This window comes from Schistocerca cancellata, chromosome 2, assembly GCF_023864275.1.
Source record: "Schistocerca cancellata isolate TAMUIC-IGC-003103 chromosome 2, iqSchCanc2.1, whole genome shotgun sequence".
Taxonomy (NCBI): domain Eukaryota; kingdom Metazoa; phylum Arthropoda; class Insecta; order Orthoptera; family Acrididae; genus Schistocerca; species Schistocerca cancellata.
This window is the reverse complement of record NC_064627.1, coordinates 476,971,133-476,995,382: the sequence shown is the minus strand read 5'-3', so window position 1 is coordinate 476,995,382 and position 24,250 is coordinate 476,971,133. Positions and strand designations below refer to the sequence as shown.

At 39.8% G+C, this 24,250-nt stretch overlaps 1 protein-coding gene across 1 annotated transcript in view; it reads left to right on the top strand.

Moving 5' to 3' along the window:
- Positions 1-24,250, top strand: part of LOC126161997 (N-sulphoglucosamine sulphohydrolase) — a 119,524-nt gene that overhangs the window by 81,670 nt on the left and 13,604 nt on the right. The window contains exons 9-10 of the mRNA XM_049918200.1: positions 21,358-21,504; positions 23,217-23,426. Coding sequence (XP_049774157.1) covers positions 21,358-21,504; positions 23,217-23,360 — 291 coding nt within the window. The 3' untranslated portion in view covers positions 23,361-23,426. The remainder of the gene's footprint in view (positions 1-21,357; positions 21,505-23,216; positions 23,427-24,250) is intronic.

Here is a 24,250-nt window from a genome sequence, read left to right as displayed (position 1 = left end):
GGTTGTAGGTGCAGAAGTAGGAGAAAGGGTTATGGGAGAATGTGGGTCTGGTAGTGGGAATGAGAGAGGAGAAAGGCTAATTAAGTTGTGCAATAAATTTCAAGCAATAACAGAGAATACTCTGTTTAAGAATCACAAAAGGAGGAAAAATTCTTGGAAAAGGTTAGGAGAAACAGGAAGATTCCAGTTAGATTACATTAGGGTCAGGCAGAGATTCCAAAATCAAATATTGGAGTGTAAGGCATACCCAGGAGCTATAAACTCAGACACAATTTAGTAATGCTGAAGAGTAGTCTGAAGTTTAACACTAGGAGGACCGCAAGCAGGCTACTACCTACAAGGACCGACAGGGCCAAATTTGCCCCATGTTTATTTTTGTTTATTTGATCAGATTGTGACAGGTAATGGAATGTAACACACACACACACACACACACACACACACACACACACACACACACACACACACTCTCTCTCTCTCTCTCTCTCTCTCTCTCCACTGTAGTTCACTGCTGTTTGCTGCTGCACTTGTCGCACCACACTCGTCTTCTCTTCTCACATTTACCACATACTGCTTTCTCACAACTTGAACAAACAGTAGCAGTATGGTTTCCTTTACATTAGGTATGAATTTTACACTTATCTTTCTTTGCTGTTCTCTGTGGTCCACCTTTAGTATCTGCATGATCCTGGTCTGGCTCTTTATTTCTTGACGATACATACTGTGCTCAAAGCTCTTCACACAAATTGAAAACATACTTCTGCCTGCTAAGTCGCATACTAGTCACTTCCTTATACAACACCCAGGAATTTATGGCAGCCAAATCAAGAATGTTGTAAAATACATGCATTGGCCAATGTCTTGTACCGGCTTTTGTGGAGTACATCCTTGTCATTTGCTCGACAACGTCGACCCCAAATTTTGTTTCATTGTAGAAATGCACTGTTTCAGGAGTCTCCTTCTGACTATCGGACAGGGATACGTGAGAGTGAAGTGAACTCAGTATCAAGACATTCTTATTTGTTTTCCCTCAATAAACTGTTAGTGTTGTTCCATCATAATTTTTATACACAATAGTCGAGTGCAGTGGCTGTTTTCTGGTGTTTGCAGCAGGAGGTACCTCCCTTCGATTACACTTCAAAGTACCTGCTAAAGTTGTGGATGCTGCCCTCAGATGGTTTGCAAGGCTTAGTGAATTAAAGTAACTGTCGGTAGTGACATTCAAACTTTTGTCTAAGTATGGTCCCATAAGCCTAAGAACAACATTTTCACCTACACCTTGGTCAGCTGGTCGAAGGGGATCAGCACCAGTGTATGGGAATCCATTCAGTATGTATTTACTAGAAACACCTGCAAGTAACCAGAATTTTATGCCAAACTTATCTGGCTTGCTTGAAATATATTATGTAAATGGGCATCTTGTTTTAGACGGCAAAAGTTGTTCATCAACTGTGAGATAAGGTTCTGCTTTATAGCATGACACACTGTTTTCTATGAAAGCTTTCCCAGTATCTGAGACAAAAGCAAATTTGTCAGCCTTGAGGCATTCAGATCTAATGGACTTGGTGTCAAACCTCATATACTTCATTATTTCGATAACTCTGTTTCGTCCTATAGTTTGTCTGAAAAACGAAGGACCCCATATTGTTGACCATAGGCTTTTGAGAGGAAAATTCTTTGCCCCATACACTCCTCTTGCATACATTATGGCAACAAAAGCATCCAGTTGTTCAGTGTCTACTGTCCAGGAATCGTCTTGTGTTCGATGACGAGCCTCAGCTTCAGTACAGTGCTTGATGTGGCGCATCATGGAAGCACTGAAAATTAACCGCCAAGCACTAAGAAGTTTCCCACTTTGAATTTTCCTTTTAACATATGATGTTGGTCCTGAGCTCTCCCGCAAAATGTTATGACTTTGTAAACAATCTGAAAACATATGAAAAAAGAACAGTATTTTCAGAACATGTAATGTACTGATACATGAGTATATCTGTTCTTGTAATTTTACAAACTAAAACTCTACACAAAGAGCAGAAATATTACTGACCTGTATTAGAACCCACTGATACAATTTTCCACACAGTCCCATCTTTTGCTGTTTCTTTTTCTTCAGTAGGTTGCCCAGTATCAGTTTTCGACTGACTTCCGGGGGAAGCAAATATTGTCCAGGTTGTTGTTCTTATAGAGCTAGAATTTGGAACATCAGAAGGCATGCTGGATGTAGAAGCTTCATTTTCCCCTAAATTTAGCGGAAAACTGTCCTGGGCTGTGTTTACACAGGGTGTATATGACCCGGGACAACCGGGAGATCCGGGAAAAATCCGGGAATTTTTTCATCCGGGAGAATACCGGGAAAAACCCGGGAATTTTTCATTGTTTTAGTTTTCAGTTAAATTTTTGGGGTTTTGACTGGTAAGAACCAATAATCTAACAAAGGATATTACTGTATTCCGCTATTGCAGAATAATACTGCAGCAACAAAACATGAACGAGAGAAAAAAGAAAACGAAAATAATAAAACTTAAGTTGCAAAGGAAATGCACTATATACAACAATAAAACAGTGCTTATACAAGCGTTTGCCAACAGGGAAGTGTGTCAAAGGCTTTAGGAAGACTATGCAATGCTTTATAACAACAAACTGCCTCTGATGAGCGTGACGTGACAACTGTTTAAATTAGATTCGTTTGAGCTGTCGCGAGCGGGCTCTTCAGAATGCGCAGTTGAGACACGTATGAGTAGTACCTTCTCCCGCTTCTGGTTACAGAAGTCTGGCTGGGCGCCACTACTTAATATTGCCTCGGTTCGGAAATATAGTAAATCCGGAGCTGATGCACAGAGCAGTCTGAGTTGAGGTGGGGAGCGTCCACGTGACCTGTGTTTACGTTTAGTGATTTTGTTGTTTCCTCTTCGTTTATTGCTCTCACGTTAAATGATAACAAAATGGAATTTCATGGCCGGGAGCTATCAAATGAATTAAAATACGTTCGCATAATTACAGAAGCCTAAAATATGTTATTAGTTTCAGATTTTATTTCCACCTTTCTGACAGAACAATGAAGTTATTTTTGCCGGTTTGGTAAAGAGATTTGGCTTAAAGTTAATCTTTTCTGCTGAGGCAGTCAATTTATTTCAAACAAAGTGTTCAATTTCACACTATTGGCTAGTTTCAACTGTTCGCTGCATTTCAAGTGCACGTATGGCATTGTGCCATAATAAAGAACCAAACATGGGATAATACAGTACTGCTACTCCAAGAAAATTTACATACGAATGTGCATTTTAAGCCGAATTATGCGTTTTAGTATGGTTCGCGAAATTCCGACGCTCTTTAAGTATCATCTGATACCTTGTTTCTTTTATGCCATATGTAAGATCATTTAATGTTTTACACGTACGAACATATGGGCTTTCTGCGTCATCGTAGCTGCGCAAGCGCGGTGACGCTTGTTATTTGATGTTCTCTTGCAACTGCTGAAATGAACCTATTTCTAACAGGTCGCGGGGAAATATTGCGAATGGTGGTTTGAAAAGCATTACATTCAAAGCAGATTTCCTTTTACGCAAGATGAACTATGTGCGAGAATGTACGATGAATTTCTTAAATCACAAAACGTTTGACTCTCATTTAAAAATCAACTCTTTGAGGATGACCATTTAGAAGAATTTCGAGCCCAAAAGATCAGACATTTACGTCTTTTTAGTGGCACATTTGTGTGATGTAGCTTAAAGTGTAACATGCGCAAAAAGATCAACATTATATGTGGAAGCTTAGCTTCTCTTCCAGCTTATTAATCTTAGAGACCAATATTATATGTAAATGCTATGTCATTTTGATGATGTACTACAAGGACGCTAATAAATTGAATTGAATTAATTTAAACCATTAACTTTTCTTACTTGTGTGTTCGCGCTACTTATGAGTGATCCTGCTATTGGCTGACTACATCACATGTCCTATGCTGTCATCAGCTGGGGAGATCACAGGACAGGAGCTATGACTGTCTTACAAAAGCGCATCGCAATCTCGATTTCAATGTTTCGGAAAGTAACATGCGGTGTTCGGTGGAATTCAAATTTATACCTTCGTAATACGAAAATATGCAGCGTACATGTTGCTGCACATCAAAGGTCTTTCAAAACGTGTTTTCCCCCCCTCTGAGTTTCGGGAAATTCTACTCCCACATATAAAACCATAGGACTGATGAGTTTCACTGTGCCGAGGAAGAGTATACTGTCACTTAACATGGAAAAAGTGTATTTTCAACCGGGAAATCCGGGAATTTTTTTTCCTTGTCCATGTATACACCCTGTTACACCATCACATTTGTTGGATGAATCACATTCTTCATCTGCACACACTGGAACTACTACACTTTCTTCATTGTCCTAATCGCTGTCGGAAAATTCAAATTCTTCACCGGAACTTTCATCTTCTATTTTTCTCAGTTCTACTAGTATTTCAGCGTCTGTTAGCTGCTTCTTGTATTCGTAGCTCATGACTGCAGGGACGACTCTCAAATACTGTCACAACAGACAATAACTGAAATCCTTGTGTCAACTAACCAACAATCAGTGCTGGAGTGAATGACATTGTTGTCGCATATTTGAACAACAAAGGGACAACAGTTGATGTGATTTCATATGCAGTATTTGCAAAGAAGTAGCCTCTAAATACAGAGAAATGTTGGAGGGGCCAAATTGCCCCCCCCCCCCCCCCCCCCCCCCCCCGTCCTTCTAGTGGTAAGCTTCATCTTTCACAACCTAATAAAAATCGGACACTCCAAAATGCGGTGGTTAATATTTCATATGACTGATGAAAAGTCACAAAATATCAAGTCAGTTGAACTTATGGTTTGCTCATAAAACAAGTGAAAAGGTCGAAAAGGGGCCAATTTGGCCCCTCAGTCCTTCTAGTGTTAAGAGACTAGTCAGGAAGAATCTATGTGCAAAGAACTAGGTTATGGAAGTACTAAGGAATGAGAGAAAACACTTGCAGTTCTCTGAGACTGTAGGTACTTCAATGACAAGTAGATCTGTAGGCAGTTCAGCTGAAGAGAAGTGGACATCAGTAAAAAGGGCAGTTACAGAATTTGGAAACAAAAACACAGGTACAAGAAAGGTAACTGTGAAGAAACTGTGGGTAACAGAAGAAATACTTCAGTTGATTAACAAAAAAAAGGAAGTACAAAAGTGTTCAGGGAATTAAGGAATCCATAAGTACAAGTCCCTTAGAAATGAAATAAACCAGAAGTGCAGGGAAGACAAGATGAAATGCCTACATGAAAAATATGAAGAAATAAAAAAATGATTGTTAGAAGGACTGACTCAGCATATAGAAAAGTCAAAATAACTTTCAGTGAAATTAAACAAAAGAGTGGTAACATTAAGAGTGCAATAGGAGTTCCACCGTTAAATGCAAAGGAGAGATTGGATACATGGAAAGAGTACATTGAAGGCCTTTGTTAGGGGGAGGCCTTGTTTGATGATGTGATAGAAGAAGAAACAGGAGTCAACAGGGAAAAGATAGTTGAGCTAATATTAGAATGTTGGATGACTTAAGATCAAGTAAGAGAGAAGGGATTGATAACATTCCATCAGAATTTCTAAAATCATTGGGGCAAGTGGCAACTGACTACTCACATTTGCGTGTGGAACATATGAAATTGGCAACGTACCATCAGACTTTCAGAAAAACATCATCTACATAAATGTGAAGGTAGCAAAAGCTGGTGAGTGCATGAATTATCACACAATCAGCTGAATAGCTCATGCATCCATGTTGGTAACAAGAATAATACACATAAGAATGGAAAAGAAAATTGAGGACCTGTTAGATGATGATCAGTTTGGCTTTAGGAAAGGAAAAGGCACCGGGGGGCAATTCTGATATTGCAATCAATAATGGAAGCAAGACTGAACCTGCCAGGTCAGTCGAGAGCGCTAATGCGCTGCTTCTTGGACTCGGGTAGGCGGCCGGCCCCGGATCGAATCCGCCTGGCGGATTAATGACGTGAGCCGGTGTGCTGGCCAGCCTGGATGTGGTTTTTGGGCGGTTTTCCACATCCTGCTTGGTAAATACTGAGCTGGTCCCCACACCCTGCCTCAGTTACACAACACAGACATTTGTAACACTTCCGCACTATTTCATGGTTTACACTAGATGCAGACAGCTGGGGTACACTGATTCCATACTGGGGGCTATGAGGTGGTGGCAGGAAGGGCATCTGGCCACCCCTTTAAATTAACCTGCCAAAACCATTGTAACCACGCCGACCCTGATGTTGCCTCGTGATGGAGCTGAGCTGGTGAGAATTCTGCAGGTTTCCAATGAATTTCCTGTGTTCTATCTCTTGGTACTCATTGGATAGCCTGCTCCACAGTGCTCACAATCTCTGTGATATGTATATGTTGGTTCAAAATTCAGCTCTCTCTCCAGTGTTGCTGTTAGTGCATCATCCAGTGGTTTTCATGTGACATTGATCACAGTGCACCTATTTTTTGCATCTTCTTGCAACTGCTCAGCTGGAAATAGAGAAATCTTTGCAATATGTATCTCAGTTGATTTCTTGTATGTCCAATCTGACTGGGCCCAGATGACTATCAACCCACTCCCATGAATCTGCAGAGAGTATAGAGATAATCTGCAGATGAAGTATCAAGAGCTCTCTGGCATTACCACCGAACTGTCATTGAGTCAAGCACATCCTTTCCCTGACCGGGGCAGATTGAAGGTCATTCCTACAATCACCAAAGTGGTGCCTCACACCCATACCCTTGCAGCTTACCACATCAAATGAAGAGCCAGCCTGGTCTTGGTCAGGAAAAGGATTCGCTTCACTCAATGATAGCTCAATATTAGCACCAGAAAGCTCTTAATGCTTTCTTTGCAGATATCCTCTATACTCTCTACAGATTCATGGGAATGTGTCAATGGTGCAGCTTGGCCCAATTGGATTTTATGTAGAAGAAACCAGCTGAGAGACAAATCACCAAGTTTTCTCAGTTTCCAGCTATACAGTCAAAAGAAGATGGTGTGAACAGATGCACTGTGATCAGTATCATGGGAACACCAATGGATGGCACAGCAAAGGCACTACTGGAGAATGGACTCAATTTTGAACCAACAACTATATCTCTTCCATCCACTGAGATTGTTAACACTGTGGAGCAGGGTATCCAAGGATCAGGAAACCTGGCAAATTCTAAACAACCCAGTCCACCATGAAGCAACATCTCCAAAACTGAGAGGACAGCACTTTACATCCTCAGAGAAGACACAGAAATTGTTTTCCTTCCAACCGATAAGAGAAATGCTGTGGTTCTCCTCCAGTGCAACTATTATGAGCTAGAGCTTCTGGGTGATCCAGCATACATGAAAATATCAGCAGATTCAACCAAGAAAATGCAGGAAATCACTTCTGCCCTCTTAAAGAATCGGGTGCTCACTGATGACATCACCAAATCACTTTTCCATCACACTGCTGTACAACTCAAAGTGTAGGGCCTGTCAAAGACCCAAACAGAAGGCATGTGACCAATAGTGAACAAAATTAGGGCACCAACATATTCCTTGGTGAGGCATCTGGCTTATCTCTTGGGCCCTCACACTGGAAAATCCCCACACATATGATACTCAAGTGAATTCATCTGCTGGCTATAGAAGCTAAGGCTCTGGGAGTCTGACATGATGATCAGCTTTGATGTCATCTCACTTTTCACTTAAGACCCTCTGGAAGACTTCATAAAACGAATCAGTGAAAAGTTCGGCCCTGAGATGATGTAGTGCTTTAGACATGTTCTGCCATTCTTATACTGTTTTCAATGGACAGTACTATGAGCCGATCCTTGGTGCCAGTTGTAGCAAATCTGTTCATGGAGTACTTCAAGGATAGAGCACTGGATACTACTGAACTACAACCTGCTTGTTTCTTTCAGTATGTTGATGACACTTTTGTCATTTGGCTACATAGACCCAAAAAACTACATAATTTCTTAGAACATCCATACATAGTCCTAGTTCAGCATAGGCCCAATGGCTTCCTTACCCACAATGTATACTGTTAGCCAATTCTAACGGATTTTTATCTCCTTGTCTCCAGCTGCAACCATCCCTCACAGAAGAACAGTGAGTTTAACACTCTAGTACACAGGGCATTTCCGCCTCAGACAAAGTCTGAGTGCAGAGCTACAGCACCTGGAATCTGTGTTCAACAAGAATGGATATAGCACCAACAGATATGGATACCTCTGCAGTGCAAGAGTCCCAAGAATAACACAGAAGATTAAAACACAGAAGCAGAAGATAATAAGACTGCTTTCATACCATTTGCAGACAATATATCATCAAATATTGGCAGACTACTGCAAAACACCATATAATGCCAGTTTCCTGCCCACCAGCCAAAACATCAGCTTTATTAGGAACAATGAAAGGTGACCTGGGTCTCCAAAAGATGGTGGTGTACTGAGTTCTGTGTTAATGCACAAAGACTTACATTGGACAAATGATAGGAACAACTGAAGAGCTTACTGTATAAACGTAAGTGTCACACCTGCTTACTGCAGCCCAACAAGTCTGGACTAGCAGACTGCTGCATTGAAAATGGACATAAAATGAACTACCAGAGAACAAGAGTCCTGGCCACCACTAATAAATTTTGGGACTGCATTTTCAAAGAAGGAATTTAAATTTGTGTGACTGATAATTTAAGCAACAGGGACACTGGATTCCATCTGAGCAAGGTACTGGAAGCAATATTATACTCCATCAAAGCAAAATGTGACACCTGGATTTGAGATGCAACAAGGACAGTGGGCAGAATGCGATTGGTACTCTCCCCTCCACCGTGGCAGCTGCACGTGGCCCCACAACAATGTATGGTGTGGGGCTGTAGCAGAAGATATGAATACCATGAGTCCACAGCAGACACTTCATTCCATCAGCACCACCTGATGATGGCGGGAATGGTTGTCCGCTGAAATATCATTGGCTTTCGACAATTTGACATGACAGAACACCCAAGAACCATTGAAAAAAATTCATTCTTCTGTTTTGTGACTTTTTCCTGCATCTTCAGGGGCCTAGGAAGTTAATCTGGATTTGACTGTGATAGTGACAGAGGGTAGTCAGATGGCTTTTGGTCACAGTCCCTCGCCCAAGAGACAAAATTTGTATACCCCATCTGTCTGTGTGTAATGTTATCTCATGTGAAAGAGTGGAGAATTTTTCAAAATGTTTGTGAGTCATGTAATTGAAGAAGGACTTGGGTATCAATCTGATACACACCTAGCTGGATGTGGTAAGTCATTTAAAAGCCACAGACAGGCAGGCCGGCATACAATGGCCCTCGTCGTTAATCCTCGATGCAGATTCAGTTCGGGGTAGGTGCACATCCTCAAATCCTGGAAGTGGCGTGCTGACACATGTAACTATCCAAATGGGTCAGTGATGACATATTCAATATTAGTAGTAATGCTTTTGTAATGTTATAATGGGTACCTGCATATTCAAGAAAACAGAAAGTTTCATAATTAAGAAGCTATTCAACATTGTATGTTTTCTTACATAGTTTTTTTAATGGAATGTGCAAATTTCTGCTTAAGTGCTTAATTATTGTGATTATTAATATTTACAGAGATTTCAGTACTAAAGTTACATTATTTGATACAATCACATACCTTGAAAACCACGTTAAAGATTATTAACCACTGGACTGTTTACAATTTGAATAACTGTAACAACAATAGGTAGTGTTTTTCTATTCAGTAATTTTGTGATCTGCATATGTAAACTGTATTACATTAGTACATTATTATCTTCTTGGATTTGAAATTATTGTTTGAAATGGAATGGAAACGTGTGTACACAGAATTACAAATTATCCAGTTTCATGAACTTGCAAATGAAATAGTACACCTAACTTGATGATTTACAGAACATTCAATTGTTCCAAATAGCATTTTGATAATGAGTAAGAACTGTGAAACGAATAAAAACAATTGTGAGTATAAAATTAAACAATAAAAGGTACAATGTTTCAAGTAATTCATGAAAGATCTTGTATCACATGCTCCTGTACAAAATCTAAGGATCTTACATTACATGAATGTCTTCCCAGAGTGCATCTTGCTAGGCATTTATAAATTATCTGCTATTATTACTCCACCCACAATCTTATTTTAAAGATTATAGATTCTTAACAACATACATGTTGACACAAAGACAATTTACTTAAAATTACTACATGGTCATTACATTCTTATATGCTAAGGGAGGGTAGATTGCCAGGCTGAGATGCAATATACACTATCTGATCAAAAGTATTCGGACCCCCCCCCCCCATAAATATACATTTTTCATATTAGGTGCGTTGTGCTGCCACCTGCTGCCAGGTACTCCATATCAGCGACCTTAGTAATAATTAGACATTGCAAGAGAGCAGAATGGGGCACTCCGTGGAACTCATGGACTTCGAACGAGGTCAGGTGATTGGGTGTCACTTGTGTCATATGTCTGTAAGCGAGATTTCCACACTCCTAAACATCCCTAAGTCCACTGTTTCCAATGTGATAGTGAAGTGGAAACATGAAGGGATACATACAGCACAAAAGTGTACGGGCCGACCTCATCTGTTGACTGACAGAGACTGCCGGCAGTTGAAGAGGGTTGTAATGTGTAATAGACAGACATTTATCCAGACCATCACACAGGAATTCCAAACTGCATCAGGATCAACTGGAAGTACTATGACAGTTAGGTGGAGGTGAGAAAACTTGGATTTCATAGTCAAGTGGCTGCTTATAAGCCCCACATCTCGCCAGTAAATGCCAAACAACGCTTTGCTTGGTGTAAGGAGCATAAACATTGGACGATTGAATAGTGGAAAAATGTTGTGTGGAGTGACGAATCATAGTACACAATGTGGCAATCCGATGGCAGTACGTGGGTATGGCGAATACCTGGTGAACGTCATCTGCCAGCATGTGTAGTGCCAACTGTAAAATTCGGAGGCGGTGGTGTTACGGTGTGGTCGTGTTTTTCATGGAGGGGGCTTGCACCCCTTATTGTTTTGCATGGCACATCACAGCAAAGAGCTACATAGATGTTTTAAGCACCTTCTTGCTTCCCACTGTTGAAGAGCAATTTAGGGATGGCAATTACATCATTCAACACAATCGAGCACCTGTTCATAATGCATGGCCTGAGGCGGAGTGGTTACATGACAATAACATCCCTGTAAAGCACTGGCCTGCACAGAGTCCTAATCTGAATGCTATAGAACACCTTTGTGATGTTCTTGAATGCTAACTTCATACCAGGCCTCACTCACCTACATTGATACCTCACCTCAGTGCAGCACTCTGTGAAGAATGGGCTGCCATTCCCCAAGAAACCTTCCAGCACCTGACTGAACTTATGGCACATGACTGAATGTATGCCTGTGAGAGTGGAAGCTGTCATCAAGGCTAAGGGTTGGCCAACAGCATATTGAATTCCAGCATTACCGATGGAGGGCGCCATGAACTTGTAAGACATTTTCAGCCAGGTGTCCAGATATTTTTGATCACATAGTGTAAGTTGTAGTACTTCCATTGACCTACCTTAATATCTTTTTCCTCAGGCTGCCATGGGTTTTTAATTGTAATTTGTGTTTATGATGTTTTTACTAAAATTATATACAAAATACAGAAAACTTCCAGTAAAACATAAATAAAAATTAAATATGTTTTTACGGTAGATTAGATTAGATTAGTTAGATTAGTGTTCTTTGAGCCTTTTTGTTTTGCTTTGTTAGTACAATGAAAGTTATAATTTTTCTAAATTTGTGATAAAGGGTACATCCTTCAAGCTCTGCATCTGCTAAACTAATTATGCAACAAGATTTGGCAAGGGCTTGTAAACTAACCAGTTAATATTGTTGCTAGCTTATCCACTTCAAATATAATTTCACTGCCCATCATTCCCTCTGCGCTCATCAACAGAGTGAAAGATCAAGCCCAGGTTTAAATTTCAACTAAAGTTATTTATTGCCACCTCTCACTAACACAAAATTACACTCTACAAATAGCAACAGTAACACAACTTTGTGAAAATATTTGTTTCTGGCTGTTCATGCTGTGTTAGACCTCCAAAAACTGCTGACAACAATGTTATGTGCTGAAGGACACAAAGTCAAAGACACTCTCGAAACTTACATTTCAGGCTCATCTGTTTTGTCTTGAAGAGAGGCATTAATTCATAATGTACATGGTATTATGATTGTGGTTTCAAACCATCCATTAGGTGACTACATTCGGCTGTTGTGCACCCAAAGGAGCAAACTACATATTTCCTGTGGAACTTTGCTACCTCCTGAGCTGTTAATTTGACAGGCATGTCTCTCAGCAAATCATTCTGGGGAGACACATGATAGTACCATTGTCTGCATCCTGAGTAAAGAGACCACCTCCTTGCTTCTGTCATCTGGGCACTGTCAGATTTATACTCGAACCGGCAGGTGTGCCCACCTATGCAATTTTGCTCAATACTGAGAGGACTGTACACCATACTCTTCTGCTGATAGCTTAGCCACAGCCTGAGAAGTAATTTCCAGAATAAATTTTCACTCTGTAGTGGAAAATCAGGCAAAGGTCCCAGGTCTGATTCCCAGCCAGTCACACAGGAAGTTTCAGATCAGCACACACTCCACTGCAGAGGTAAAAATTCTTTCTGTATAAGAAAACTAGCCACTTTGCCCAATATAACTTAGTAAAAACTGTACCTTGATATATTCACTCATTCTATGTGTGTGATGATGTCAAGCAGATAAATACTATAATCCTTTTTACACACCTTATGAATAATAGTAGATGGAACTTATAGTGACTAAATTTCATATATCCAGAACATAGTAACACCTTTTCAAAGTTGAAACAGTATTTATGAATGCACTATTGTTGATGTGCTAAAGATAGAAAGATAGAGGTAAAACTATTACCAAAGTAATATACAATTGTCTAAGGGTTTCACCTTGGAGCTAGAAGCCCACACAAAAACTGCTTTCTATATGAGTAAACAGAACTCAAATACTAGCTAAGATGTAGCAGGAGTGATACACAAAGAAAATAATGAAATGTTAATGATTTGGTTACTTAGAAGTGCAATTTGTAGTCCCCGACAGAATGTTATGCCAATTACAGGTGTGATTTCACATTTCTTATGAGTGAGGGAACATAGTCACAGTGTTGCGGCACTGGGGTTACAGCTTGCCAATGGTGAGGTCATTAGAGGTGTGGCACAAGTTTAGACGAGGGAAGAAGAAAGAAGAAATTTGGCTGTCTCATTTTCAGAGGAACTATTCCAGCATTTTGTTTATCATTTTAGGGAAACTGCAGCAAACCTAAATCTGGATGGTCAGACAGGAATTTCAAGCACTGTTTTCTTGAATCTGAGTTGAGAGTATTACCACTGCACCACCTCACTCAGTTTCAATATGGCACCAGCCAGTTTGAGTGCTGGTAACAAAAAGAAGTTACATCACTAGAATATGAATGATATGGAAAGCAGAGCTGTATTCTGCCAGTAAACCAAAGCCTGCCATCTGCTTTATCCAAAACTAAGCCTAGGTGATCATTCCATTTCATAGTCATACAAAATGTCACACCCATGTATTTGTGTGAGTTGACCACTTTCAACCATGACTCACTGATACTATAGTCATGGAATACTATGTTATTTTGAAATCTTTTCAAGATCTTACTGAATATTTATGAAACTTTTTTCACACAGTACTTCATTAAAGATAAATGCATCATCTGTAAAAATACCGGAGGTTACTATTAATATTGTAATGTGTATACATTTTGTGGGGTGCAGTTGCAGCTGTAGTGGTTATAAAGCTAAGTACTGCCAAAGTTATTAATGCACTGTTATACAGTTATTAAATGTAATAGTTTTCAGTGGTGTTTCATGCTGCTTGTGGTGAAATAACAATTTAATAAACTTTTGGAAACGTTTGCTCATTGTGTTTTTTTTAGAGTTTTCTGTGTGTTGAAGTCATTTAGTAAATTTTGTGTTTTAGTTTTCAGCTGACATTTCTTATTGTTTCAAGTAAAATATTTCAGTAAAATTTTCATTCAGTGTTTTAACATTGTTGAGTGTTCTAGTGGCCACTTGAATTTTTGGTTTTAGCTAATAATTTTGTGTAGTTCAGTTGGTATTGGGATTAGTTGTGGCTTAATAGTATTAATACAAGTAGTTGCTTTCTTAGTAGAGAGAGAATTTCAATACCACTATTGTTAGTTCTATAAATACACTCCTGGAAATGGAAAAAAGAACACATTGACACCGGTGTGTCAGACCCACCATACTTGCTCCGGACACTGCGAGAGGGCTGTACAAGCAATGATCACACGCACGGCACAGCGGACACACCAGGAACCGCGGTGTTGGCCGTCGAATGGCGCTAGCTGCGCAGCATTTGTGCACCGCCGCCGTCAGTGTCAGCCAGTTTGCTGTGGCATACGGAGCTCCATCGCAGTCTTTAACACTGGTAGCATGCCGCGACAGTGTGGACGTGAACCGTATGTGCAGTTGACGGACTTTGAGCGAGGGCGTATAGTGGGCATGCGGGAGGCCGGGTGGACGTACCGCCGAATTGCTCAACACGTGGGGCGTGAGGTCTCCACAGTACATCGATGTTGTCGCCAGTGGTCGGCGGAAGGTGCACGTGCCCGTCGACCTGGGACCGGACCGCAGCGACGCACGGATGCACGCCAAGACCGTAGGATCCTACGCAGTGCCGTAGGGGACCGCACCGCCACTTCCCAGCAAATTAGGGACACTGTTGCTCCTGGGGTATCGGCGAGGACCATTCGCAACCGTCTCCATGAAGCTGGGCTACGGTCCTGCACACCGTTAGGCCGTCTTCCACTCACGCCCCAACATCGTGCAGCCCGCCTCCAGTGGTGTCGCGACAGGCGTGAATGGAGGGACGAATGGAGACGTGTCGTCTTCAGCGATGAGAGTCGCTTCTGTCTTGGTGCCAATGATGGTCGTATGCGTGTTTGGCGCCGTGCAGGTGAGCGCCACAATCAGGACTGCATACAACCGAGGCACACAGGGCCAACACACCCGGCATCATGGTGTGGGGAGCGATCTCCTACACTGGCCGTACACCACTGGTGATCGTCGAGGGGACACTGAATAGTGCACGGTACATCCAAACCGTCATCGAACCCATCGTTCTACCATTCCTAGACTGGCAAGGGAACTTGCTGTTCCAACAGGACGATGCACGTCCGCATGTATCCCGTGCCACCCAACGTGCTCTAGAAGGTGTAAGTCAACTACCCTGGCCAGCAAGATCTCCGGATCTGTCCCCCATTGAGCATGTTTGGGACTGGATGAAGCGTCGTCTCACGCGGTCTGCACGTCCAGCACGAACGCTGGTCCAACTGAGGCGCCAGGTGGAAATGGCATGGCAAGCCGTTCCACAGGACTACATCCAGCATCTCTACGATCGTCTCCATGGGAGAATAGCAGCCTGCATTGCTGCGAAAGGTGGATATACACTGTACTAGTGCCGACATTGTGCATGCTCTGTTGCCTGTGTCTATGTGCCTGTGGTTCTGTCAGTGTGATCATGTGATGTATCTGACCCCAGGAATGTGTCAATAACGTTTCCCCTTCCTGGGACAATGAATTCACGGTGTTCTTATTTCAATTTCCAGAAGTGTAGTTCTGGTGTAACTGAACTTAGGTAACGTAGACATATAGTTTTTTTCAGTAACTGTAAAATTTTACCCTGAGTGAGAAATGTGGGCTCTGTCATAGGTTTGTAAGTAGTGGGTTATGTTGTTGGATTTGTTCAAAGTATTTTTATAGGAGGGAATGCAGTGGGGAAGCCAGCGTGCATTCTAGCAAGATCCTCTCCTGGCAATGCAGAATCTGTAGTAGGAATAAGTTGATAGAGGAGCAGGTGAGCAAAATCTGCGCCCTTCAGGTGCACTTATAGCACGCAAAGGAGAAACTAGAGAGGTTGAGGAGGGTGAAGGGTGATGCTGCTAGGTAGTTCTGCTGCTAGGTAGTTCGCACAGTAGAGGTGTGGGCCAGCAGTTACTGGAAGTGTTGGGGAGTGAATACCAGGTCAACAGCATTGTGAAGCTTAGTGCAGTGTTGGCTCAGGTGACTGACAGCATAGGGAAGTTATGTAGGAATTTTATGAAGGAGAATCAGGTAGTGATAGTGGGTGGGGCAGGGAACAGTCTTGATAGGGACGGGGAATATAAAAATTCTTGTAGTAGTTGGTGTTAGAGCTGCACTTTTATATTGAAATCAGCTGATAGGTATACCTGCATAAAGGAAGTCCCTGTAACTAAGGGCTCACCTTCAGAGGATGTCATGTCTCCAAGTAGAGAAGAATTGGCATATTTCATCAAAATATAGTTTGTCAGTTCAGATGCTTCCTTTACCAGGATACAGATCAGCTGGCTGTTTTTCAAGGAGTTCCTTGCAGGGCGTGGGAGTGGCCATGTACGTAAAAAAACAGTATTCCATTTGAGTCCATAGATGTATCACAGCACTGCACTGAACAAATATTTGAATGTTGTGCAGGGGCAGTTGAATTTAGTGAAACTAAACTTCTAATTGTTGTTGTTGTTTATAGGTCCTGTAACTCTGACTTCAGAGCATTTCTGCTCAAGCTAGAGAGATTTCTTGATTCACTTTATAGGAAGTACAAGAAATTAGTTGTATGTGGCGACTTCAATATACATTTTGTATATGATGGTGCAAGAAAAAGGATGTTGGTGGATCTCCTAAATTCAAATGATCAGATGCAGGCTGTTTTTTCTCCAACTAGGGTGCAGGGGAACAGTAGCACAATTGTAGACAATATTTTTATTCATTATTCATTACTAGAAGGGCATTCTGTTAGTAAAAGGGTGAATGACTGTTCAGACCACGAGGCACAAATTTTAACACTAAAAGGCTTTTGTACCCAAACAAATGTCACATATAATTACAAACTATGTAATAAAGTTAATCCAGCAGCAATAGAGAGTTTTTTAAACCTCATCAGGCAACAAGAGTGGCAAGATGTTTATAGTGTCGATAACATAGATGACAAATATAATGCTTTCCTTAACACATTTCTCATGTTCCTTGAGAGTTGCTTTCCATCAAAGCATTCTAAACAGAGTGCTAGAAGTAAAAGGCAACCCGGGTAGCAGACTAATTGGATAAGGATATCATGTAGAACAAAGTGGGAATTATATCAAAATGTTAGAAGTAGTCACAAACAAGGTACAGTAACCCATTACAAACAGTACTGTAAGGTGCTTAAAAATGTTGTTAGGAAGGAAGAGAGTTTGTGGTATGCAAATAGAATAGCTAATTCACAGGATAAAATTAAAACCATAGGGTCAGTTGTGAAGGAAGTGCCTGATGAGCAGCACAAGGTTGACGATATAAAGTCAGTTCTTGGTAAACATATTCCTGTTTTTGATAAATCAGATATATGTACAGCATTTAACAATCATTTTCTGAGCATTGCTGGTGAATTAAATAAAAGTTTAGTTTCTACAGGAAATCATATAACTCTCTTTCGGAGACTGATGTCTGAAATACTCCTCTGTGATACAAGCAAGGGTGAGATTGAGTCAATAATTAAATCACTGATGACTAAGGCCTCTCAGGGATATCATTGAGTGCCTAGCAGAATATTAAAATACTGTGCTGCATCTGTTAGCCCTGTATTTAGCCATATTTGTAATTATTCCTAAAGGAACGGTCAGTTTCCTGAATGATTAAAGTACTCAGTAGTAAAGCCACTTTATAAAAAGGGAGAAAGGGATAATGTAGTCAATTTTACACCTATTTCAATGCCATCAGTGTTTGCTAAAGTCATTGAAAAGGCTATGTACGTAAGGATAATTGATTATTTCATGTCACACAGTTTGCTATCAAAAGTACAAGTTGGCTTTAGAAGTCATTTAACAACTGAAAATGCTATATTCTCTTCACTGTGAGGTACTGGATGGGTTAAACAAAAGGTTTTGATGCTAGGCATATTTTTGATTTAACTAAGGCATTTGATTGTGTTGATCACAAAATATTGCTCCAGAAGTTGGACCATTACAGAATACGGGGAGTAGCTCACAATTGGTTCACCTCTTACTTTAGCAGCAGACAGTAAAAGGCCATTATTCACAGTGTTGAGAATGGCTGTGATGTGGGATCTGAATGGGACTCGGTCAGGTGGGGGGTGCCCCAGGGATCAGTGTTGGGGCCACTCCCATTCCTTATTTATATAAATGATATGCCCACTAGTATTATGGGTAACTCTAAAATACTTCTGTATGCTGATGACACTAGCCTGGTAGTAAACGATGTTGTGTGCAACATTGTCTTGGTTTCAAATAGTGCAGTTCATGACATAAGTTCGTGGCTTGTAGATAATAAACTAATGCTAAATCACAGTAAGACTCAGTTTTTACAGTTTCTAACACACAATTCAACAAAACCTGACATTTTAATTTCGCAGAATGGGCATATGATTAGTGAAACAGAACAGTTCAAATTTCTAGGTTTTCAGATAGATAGTAAACTGTCATGGAAAGCCCACATTCAGGATCTTGTTCAAAGACTTAATGCTATCATTTTTACTATTCGAACAGTATCTGAAGTGAGTGATCGTTCAACACAAAAATTAGTCTACTTTGCTTACTTTCATTCGCTTATGTTGTATGGTATTATATTTTGGGGTAACTCCTCCCATTCTAAAAGGATATTTTTGGCTTAGGAACAGGCGGTCGGGCAATAAGTGGTGTAAGTTCACGAACCTATTGTCGACTCCTGTACTCCTGTATATATATATATATATATATATATATATATATATATATATATATATATATATACACACACACAGTAAGACTCAGTTTTTACAGTTTCTAACACACAATTCAACAAAACCTGACATTTTAATTTCGCAGAATGGGCATATGATTAGTGAAACAGAACAGTTCAAATTTCTAGGTTTTCAGATAGATAGTAAACTGTCATGGAAAGCCCACATTCAGGATCTTGTTCAAAGACTTAATGCTATCATTTTTACTATTCGAACAGTATACACTCGCACACACACACATATGTGAGTGTGTGCGAGTGTATACCCGTCCTTTTTTCCCCATAAGGTAAGTCTTTCCGCTCCCGGACTGGAATGACTCCTTACCCTCTCCCTTAAAACCCACATCCTTTCGTCTTTCCCTCTCCTTCCCTCTTTCCTGATGAGGCAACAGTTTGTTGCGAAAGCTTGAATTTTGTGTGTATGTTTGTGTGTCTGTCGACCTGCCAGCACTTTCATTTGGTAAGTCACATCATCTTTGTTTTTAGGTATATTTTTCCTTCGTGGAATGTTTCCTTCTATATATATATATATAATAGAAGGAAACATTCCACGAAGGAAAAATATACCTAAAAACAAAGATGATGTGACTTACCAAATGAAAGTGCTGGCAGGTCGACAGACACACAAACGAACACAAACATACACACAAAATTCAAGCTTTCGCAACAAACTGTTGCCTCATCAGGAAAGAGGGAAGGAGAGTGAAAGATGAAAGGATGTGGGTTTTAAGGGAGAGGGTAAGGAGTCATTCCAGTCCCGGGAGCGGAAAGACTTACCTTAGGGGGAAAAAGGACGGGTATACACTCGCACACACACACATATCCATCCACACATATACAGACACAAGCAGACATATTAAACCTGCATTTGGATAGGACTTCCTTAACTCTTTTTTTGGGTTCATAAACATTTTATTTTTATCTGTTATTACTTTTATGTTGTAATTTCATATATTGACACATTCCACGGCCTTGAATGTCTGCTTGTGTCTGTATATGTGTGGATGGATATGTGTGTGTAGTAGTAGTATGTAGTAGTAGTAGTAGTAGTATGTAGTAGTAGTATATATATATACCTTACTGTCATTTCTTGTTAACAATATTAGCTTATTCCTAAGAATAAGCAGCTTTCACTCAGTTAATACTTGGCAGAAATTAAACCTGCATTTGGATCGGACTTCCTTAACTCTTTTTTTGGGTTCATAAACATTTTATTTTTATCTGTTATTACTTTTATGTTGTAATTTCATATATTGACACATTCCACGGCCTTGAATGTTTGCTCTGCAATCTGGTCCTACAGAATTTGATGAGTAAATAAAATAAATAAATAATTGTACACATCATCATTAATATACAGCATGAACAGAAAGGGTTCCAATACACAGTCTTGGGGCAAAATTACTTGTACATCTTCTTATGACTCTCCATCCAAGGTAATTTGCTGTGTCCTACCTAACAAGAAATTCTCAATCCAGTCACAAATTTCACTCAATTTCACAATCATACTTTTTATATTAAGCATAGATGTATTGAGTCAAATGCTTTTTGGAAATCAAGAAATATTGCATCAATCACTGCTTTGGTCCAAAGCTTTCAGTATGTCATGCAAGAAAATGTGAGTTGGGTTCCACATGACCAATGTTTTTGGACTCTATGCTTGCTAGCATGGAGGAGATCATTCTGTTCAATAGACCTCGTTATGTTTGAGCTCAGAATATGTTCTAAGATTTTACACCAAATCAGTTTCAAGGATATTGGACAGTAGTGTTGTGGGTCACTGCTCCAAACCTTCTTGTAAGTGTGTGAGATGTGTGCTCTCTTCCAACTACTGGGCACAGTTCTTTTGTTTGAGGACTATTTATCTTGGGTGCTAAACAAGACCACCACTCTGTCAATGTTTGTCCATCAGATGGTTCTCCCAAACCTGGCTCTATGATCAGTTTGTTCATAGTCATTTCATTGTGTCTAAGTATTCTTACTTGTCCATTGGTTGCAACATGTTCTGAACAATGAATTCAGAGTGGCCCAGTTGTTGTTGGTGCAATGTGTTTCCTATCCTGACTCTTGCAGTTTAATGACACGGCTACTCGCAGACTAAATTCTTCATTTCAGTAGACCTCTTTTTTTAAACATGGAAGTTGTAAGTGAGTTGTCAGACTGTATTTAAGTTCTGGTATGTTTATGAAAGGTATTCATAGAGTAATCACTGCAACCATGTGTGTTATAGATAAATGCACTATTTTGTGATGCTTTGTCTGTAGGTAAGTTCTGTAAAGGTTCACACTTATTATTTGTTTTAACATGTGTTCAAGTGTTTGTGATAATAAGAGAACTTCATGTGTTCTCGACTGCACCTAACTGAAAAATATGCTATAGTATTCATTCTGTCAAAATGTTAAGTCAATCAATATGTTTTAGAATTGTCCATGTACCACATTTTTCTTCTTTTCCTTTTTTTTCCAGGATATTCTGAACCGAACACATAAAAAGGAGCCAGTTGGATGGTATAAATCTTTGAATGATTATTATTATCGTGATGAATGGGAACTATATGATCTCAAAATGGATCCAGAGGAGAGAACAAATGTGGTTAAGAAAAAGCAGTATAAGGTGAGCTACCATGAAATCAACTACATATATTGCTATCAAGCAAGAACTTCAGTTTTTAATTACCTGTTGTAAAAATTTTAAGCAGTGCAGCTGTTAATCTGTGCAATCTCCAAAGCAGACAAGATAGCATGTTAGACTGCCATACTGAGGACCAAAGTTCAGTTTTGTTAGTGCCAGGAAGTTATCCCTCATGGGAGGATAAGTCCCATGAGAAAAGTTAAGGAGCTACTTGAATGAGATGTACTCAAGGGTAGGATAGCAGACAGTGGATGGGAGAGTGATAAGTTCACCATATGGTGCTCCATACTGCAGCCAAGGATGCTTCTGGAAGAGAATGATATGATGGTTGGTCGCGATCACGTGGTCTTTATCTTCTTATTACAAAGTTAGTTTGTTCGAGCTGTTAATTTATTGTGAATATTAAAGAGAACTAACATTTTTTGACACTTGTAAGCCTTGAAAAGTACTGACTTTTAAAATTATACTGCAAAATCAGATAGATAGCTAAATGCCTTCTCATTGCAAAATGAGACAGTACGAATTTTTTGTGTAAAAAGAAAGCAGTGAAAATGCTGAGTCTTCAGAACAAGCTGAACAGTATCAAAATGTAAATATGAGGATTATTAAGCATGAAACAAGTTGAACCACCACTTAAAAAGGGTCATTATATTTGCTGCTAAAGCTTTCATTTTGAAATGATAGAGATTAAATAGTCAGTTAGTTCACACTTTCAGTTGTAGTTAATTACCTGAAGGTTGCTTTGATCTCAGCAGCGCTTGAGCCAGCCGTGCTCCTATTGGAGGTGATATGCCTTTGTCTTCCTCTGACCTTTGAACTGATTTACCTGCCAGTTATAAGTGACCTACAGTTTAAGTCAACTTTGAGCTACTTGTATATGTGCAGAAACAGCTCAGCTGGGAAAAGTTAGTGTCACTGCAAGCAGTCCTCCTTGTACTAGAAAACAACACTGACACAATTAACTTGGACTTGAAAGTAGGCAAACAAAAACTGTCATAGGTGATGGTTACTTTAAAATTAACAGCTGTCTCGTCATAATTAGTAAGGTATCATATAAAGTAGCGAAAACTGCAAGTTGTTTACATGTTCTCTAATGTGGCCAGCCACTAGTTACACAGCATTTAATTATTAGCTCCATGGAACAGCTGATATCATTGCAAGTGCGTAGTGTCTTGTATTGAGCACACTTTTACCAATGCTGTGACCTTTTGCTACTTCATTACAAAGCTATTACTTAATGCAAACATCAAGAAGATTAACTGATCTTAAATACAACACCTTGCAATTTGAAGATTGTTGGCGTCACATAAAGTAATTATTTTATCACTTCATTAAATCACAGGTTTATTTGCTCTTGTGTTTAACATTACCCATACTCCAGTTTTAAAATAGCTGAAGAACACAGAAAAAAAGACATTTTAATTGATAAGATTGAACTGTATCCCATACACCTTAGCCCATGCAACAGTTAGATCTTCACAGTATATTTCATATATGTCAATGGAAGTCACTGGCACCTACTAGTTTAACCATTAACATCCTTAACCCTTTTAAGCAAGACACATTTTTGTTTAGACATACTATTGTAAGTACAGTGTGTATGTAAAAAAAATTTTTGTGGAGAACAAGTAATATTACATAAATCTATAACCTTTACTGCTGGTATAACATATTTCACTTTTGTGTATTTTTAGAAAATCCTTAGTCAGCTAAAAGAGGATCTTTTCAACTGGCAAAAGCATACAGCTGATCCATGGATCTGTGCACCTTCTGGGGTTCTTGAAGACAAAGGAGATTATCAGCAACATCCACAGTGCCTACCACTATACAACTTATAATCCGATTTTCTCAGATTTTAGACTTGTAGCAAATGAGAGAGCTGCAAGACCAGAAACAACACAAAGGTAATAAAATTATAGTTATTAAGTCCAAGAAGTACCTTGAACCATTTGCAGCTGCAAGAATTGGTCTATTAATACCTTTGTATGGACTTCTTGTGTAGCATCTTTGTTCTTTTTCTTGACACCATTTTTGTAGCTCAGTCAGGTATTAACATTTTCATTTTAGCTCATTTGAGATATCCTTTATTGCTGGCATTCAAAATAAAATTAGTTTATACTCTTTAGTGGGCATATAATACAGCTGTTCATAGAGAAAGATTTGAGAATTGGGTTGTTGCTAATACTAACACATTACTACTGTTCACTATCATGAAAGCTTTCTTTATCTATGACATTTTGATCTGTTACCATTGCCAATTCTGATTTGTGTTTTTTAGGATGAGACATTTTCTCACAGCTTAAAACTGTGTGCTGGGCTGTGACTCAAAACTGGAAGCTTGCCTTTCATGGCCCGACACTTATCATCTGTACATTCAAGCCACGACTCAAACTGCCTTCATAGCTTTACTTCCCCCAGTACCTCTCCCATACATTCCAGATGTAATGGAAGGTCTCCTGCATTCCAAGCACTCCTAGAATAAAGAATAAGTTGGAGAGATAGCTTAGTCATAGTCTAGGGGATTCTTTTCAGAATGAATTTTTCACTCTGCAGTGGTGTGTGTGCTGTATGAAACTTTCTAACAGATTAAAACTGTGTGTTAGGCTTGAACTCATAGGATGAGATTTTATACTGGTTTATCCAAGTATGGTATTAACTCATACCTGCTCCCTTCACTCCTTGATATTTTTGATACTTCTTTTGTTTGAACACATATCCCAGTTAACAA